The sequence below is a fragment of the Poeciliopsis prolifica genome, unplaced genomic scaffold (assembly GCF_027474105.1).
Source record: "Poeciliopsis prolifica strain line A6 unplaced genomic scaffold, Auburn_PproV2 SCAFFOLD002, whole genome shotgun sequence".
In the NCBI taxonomy this organism is placed as follows: domain Eukaryota; kingdom Metazoa; phylum Chordata; class Actinopteri; order Cyprinodontiformes; family Poeciliidae; genus Poeciliopsis; species Poeciliopsis prolifica.
The window spans coordinates 18,913,826-18,918,365 of NW_026562377.1; the positions used below are offsets into that span (position 1 = coordinate 18,913,826).

The following is a 4,540-nucleotide window of genomic DNA, read 5'->3' on the forward strand; positions in this document are numbered from 1 at the left end:
TATATATATATATATATAATATATATATTATATATATATACATATATATATATATATATATATATATATATATATATATATATATATATATATATATATATATATATACATACATATATATATATATATATATATATATACATATATATATATATATGTATGTATACATATATATATATATATATATATATATATATATATATATATATATATATATATTATATATATGTATACATACATATATATATATATATGTATATATATATATATATATATATATATATATATATGTATATATATATATATATATATATATATATATATATATATATATATATATATATATATATAATAAAAATTCCCTTCTCACCCACCGCTGGTGGTTCTTATCCTCTGAGCTCGGGTCCTCTACCAGAGGCCTGGGAGCTTGAGGGTCCTGCAGTATCTTGGCTGTGCCAAGGACTGCACATTTCTGGACTGAGATGTCTGATGTTGTTCCTGGGATCTGTTGTAGCCACTGCTCCAGTTTGGGGGTTACTGCCCCGAGGGCCCCGATGACCACAGGCACCACTGTGGTCTTCACCTTCCAGGCCCTCTCCAGTTCTTCCCTGAGGCCCTGGTATTTCTCCAGTTTCTCGTGCTCCTTTTTCCTGATGTTGCAATCACTTGGTATTGCTACATCTACCACAACCGCTTTCCTCTGTTGTTTATCCACTACGACAATGTCTGGTTGGTTCGCCATTACCATTCTGTCTGTCTGGATCTGGAAGTCCCACAGGATCTTAGCTCTGGCGTTCTCCACCATCTTTGGGGGTGTTTCCCACTTTGATCTCGGGGTTTCCAGTCCATATTCTGCACAGATGTTTCTGTACACTATGCCTGCCACTTGGTTATGTCGTTCCATGTACGCTTTCCCTGCCAGTATCTTGCACCCTGCTATGATGTGCTGGACTGTCTCAGGGGCCTCCTTGCACAACCTACACCTTGGGTCTTGTCTGGTGTGGTAGATCTGGGCCTCTATTGCTCTGGTGTTTAGGGCCTGTTCCTGGGCGGCCAGGATGAGGGCCTCTGTGCTGTCCTTGAGTCCAGCTTTTTCCAGCCATTGGTAGGATTTACTGATATCAGCCACTTGGGTTATTTGCTGGTGGTACATCCCATGTAGGGGTTTGTCCTCCCATGATGGTATCTCTGGCACCTCAACCTCCGTTCCCTGTTGTCTGAGACATTCACTGAGCACATTGTCTGTTGAGGCTTTGTCCCTGATGTATTTATGGATCTTAGTTGTTTCGTCCTGGACAGTGGTTCTCACACTCACTAGTCCTCTGCCTCCTTCCTTGCGGCTCGTGTACAGTCTCAGGGTGCTGGATTTGGGATGGAACCCTCCATGCATTGTTAGTAGCTTTCTAGTCTTAATATCTGTGGCTTTTATCTCCTCCTTTGGCCAGCTAATTATTCCAGCAGGGTATCTGATTACTGGCAAGGCATAGCTGTTTATCGCACGGATTTTGTTCTTGCCATTGAGCTGGCTTCTCAGGACTTGCCTTATTCGTTGGAGGTATTTAGCTGTGGCTCCTTTCCTTGTGGCCTCATCGAGGTTGCCATTTGCTTGTGGTATACCTAGGTACTTGTAACTGTCCTCTATGTCTGCTATTGTTCCTTGTGGGAGTGAGACTCCTTCTGTGCGGATCACCTTCCCCCTCTTTGTGATCAGCCGACCACATTTCTCTAGTCCGAATGACATCCCAATGTCAGTGCTGTAGATCCTGGTGGTGTGGATCAGTGAGTCGATGTCTCGCTCACACTTGGCGTACATCTTGATGTCATCCATGTAGAGTAGGTGACTGATATTGGCCCCATTTTTGAGTCTGTATCCGTAGCCAGTCTTGTTGATAATTTGGCTGAGGGGGTTCAGGCCTATGCAGAACAGTAGCGGGGACAGAACATCTCCTTGGTATATGCCACATTTGATGGACACTTGTGCAAGTAGTTTGCAGTTGGCTTCAAGGGTGGTTTTCCACAGCCTCATCGGGCTGTGGAAAATATATATTTTTCCACAGCCCGATATATATATATATATATATATATATATATATATATATATATATATATATATATATATATATATATATATATATATATATATATATATATATATATATATATATACATAAAAATTAAAAATAGAAAAAAAAAATTCTTTGTGTTGACTTCACAAAAGATATATTGATGTTTATAAAAATAATTTGACATCTTTCACGGAAAAACACTGCTTTTTTAATTTTCGTTCACTCAGTGTATCAAAGTAGCCTGGTTCCCACATGAACACAAGTTTTAACTCCATATTTGACCTCCTGGACTGAATAGTCCATCCCTCACACATCCATACACCCTTGCTTTTATCCAGAACTTTATTAAGCTTAAATAAGAGCTTCAGGCCAAATAAAATTGTTCTAACTGATGTTTTTTCTCTGTGTTAGTCTCTCCAGATTCAAATGGACATTATGTACAGAAGGTTATGCAACTACTATGTCAACTGCAACAGATAAATTACACTGGTAAAAAATATAATTTCATTTTGCACTAACCTTTTGTTTTCTATGCCTCTAAATTATAGAAAGGTCAAAGACTGCACAACATAAATGCTTCTTTCTTAACCGATGATGGCAATACTTTGTTAAAGGTTACAAATGTGGTCAAGAGTGGGAAGACCATGTCATGAACTCATGATTCTTTACTGATTATAAAACATAACCACATTGCTCTTACGAAAGTGTAACGTCATACAAAATGTCCTCTCAGCGGTGGGGTTAAGCATACTTCTCTTACTTAAACGGTAAAGTTGTTCTACATGTGCTTTTTGCTTTTTGTTTTAAGATAATGTAAATGTAAATTTGTTTATTCACTTGTCCCTATATATGTGTGTGTATTAACAGCTGGTTGACTATAAATTGCACTGTAATGGAACTGTAGTTTTAAAGTTTAAACAAATATTGTTTTATTTATCAGGCAATTTTAACCATTTCATTTTCCTTGCTGATGTAAACTAATTATTCATTGATTCTTGCAATGTTGAAGTGATGACATTTGGCATTTGTACATGTCTCTGTTTTATTTGAAACATAGATTAAATGATTTTGTTCTGTTTTTTTTTTTTACCAGGAAAATATTTTTAATTTGTCTGCATTTTTTTGCAATCTGGCTCCCATGGACTTAAAAATATTCAAAAGGCAAATACTAAGACAAGAGTTTATTCAACATCTTGAGATCAGAGCATCGCATTTGCACAACTGCCAGGATTTCTGCTTCAATGTACAGTGACAGTGAAAAAAAAGAACTATATACATTTCTTTTCATTCACAACTTTGTTGATCCAATGAAGATATTTAGAAATATCTGTGTAGACGTTGGGTATATCCGGGTAGCGACAGTTGAGACCTCTGTTGAAGGACACAACGCCAACAGCTCTCCCATTGCACACCAGAGGGCCACCAGAGTCACCCTGCAAAGATGAAGAATTGAACGTTTTGTCACATGATGCTTACACTATTATTTCTGAGCAAAATACAAAAAGCAGACCTGACAAAAGCCTTTATTTTCACCAAATCCACCAGCACAGATCACATTGCGGGGAAGGTTGTTGCCCCACTGCTCCCGGCAGATTTGTTGGTTTATGATTGACACGTTCACCATTCTCAGTTCATTACTGTCATCACTGGACTCAGTTTTACCCCATCCAGCCACAGAGCATTCTTGATTATCTCTTAAGTTTATTTCAGACAAAGGAAGGGGAATCATTTTCACATCATTGCTTCGAAGAACTTTCTCAGACATCTGAAAAGACATAAGAAATGAACATTAAGACTTTTGAACATGTTTTTTATTTTTTGTAGAAAAAAAATAAGTGCTTTGCTAAGCACACTTACTCGAAGAAGCATGATGTCTTTGCCATGTCCTAAGTCCACATAATCACGGGGTTTGCATGTGGAATTAACTCGCACTTTCTTTATCTTTGAACTCTTGAGGTTGTGGTCTCCCAGAAGAACGTACTTCAGTTCACTGAAAAGTTTGCAATTAAATGTTGTCTTCAAAACTAGGTTTAGCAACAGCCAAGCGGAAAAAACAAACAGAAGATGACAGAAAACTCACTTTCCACTGCAGTGTGCTGCAGTGACTACATATTCCTCATTGATCAGAAATCCTCCACATACGTGACCTACATTGGTTTGCACTGAGACCATATACTGCATCGAGTCCTCTTGGACTTTTTTCCCATGTATAATCTCATTCCCATAGACTATGAAAATATTCAAAAGGCAAATATTAGGATGAGGCTTTGTTCAAGATTTTAATATTAGATGTGGAACTAAAATCTCTTACCAGTTTGTCCGAGACAAGACAAAATGTTGAGCAGCAGGAAATAACCCAGACTCTTCATGATGTCAGCCAATAAAGCTTTACGTTTTTGGATGATGAAGTTGCTGCCTTTATGCAAAAGTTTGTGCCTAACGTTCCCATATCTGTGGCAATCTTTACACCACAT

The 4,540-nt window shown here is 37.7% G+C and overlaps 1 protein-coding gene across 1 annotated transcript; it reads right to left on the reverse strand.

Moving 5' to 3' along the window:
* Positions 1-3,232: 3,232 nt before the first annotated feature.
* On the reverse strand, positions 3,233-4,540 carry LOC129374746 (mast cell protease 1A-like). Its single transcript, XM_055053355.1, has 5 exons — positions 4,378-4,540; positions 4,147-4,294; positions 3,924-4,056; positions 3,577-3,831; positions 3,233-3,499 (listed from the first exon to the last, which is right to left on the reverse strand). The coding sequence occupies exons 1-5, from the start codon at positions 4,538-4,540 to the stop codon at positions 3,335-3,337; spliced, it is 864 nt and encodes a 287-aa protein (XP_054909330.1). The 3' UTR covers positions 3,233-3,334.

Bases quoted from the DNA above. Each gene is read 5' to 3' on its own strand.
- LOC129374746 (XM_055053355.1), bottom strand. From the start codon at position 4,540: ATGTGGTGTAAAGATTGCCACAGATATGGGAACGTTAGGCACAAACTT. The intron at 4,295-4,377 runs GTAAGAGATTTT...ATATTTTCATAG, and splicing joins GTCTTGTCTCGGACAAACTG to TCTATGGGAATGAGATTATA. The intron at 4,057-4,146 runs GTGAGTTTTCTG...CAAACTTTTCAG, and splicing joins GCAGCACACTGCAGTGGAAA to TGAACTGAAGTACGTTCTTC.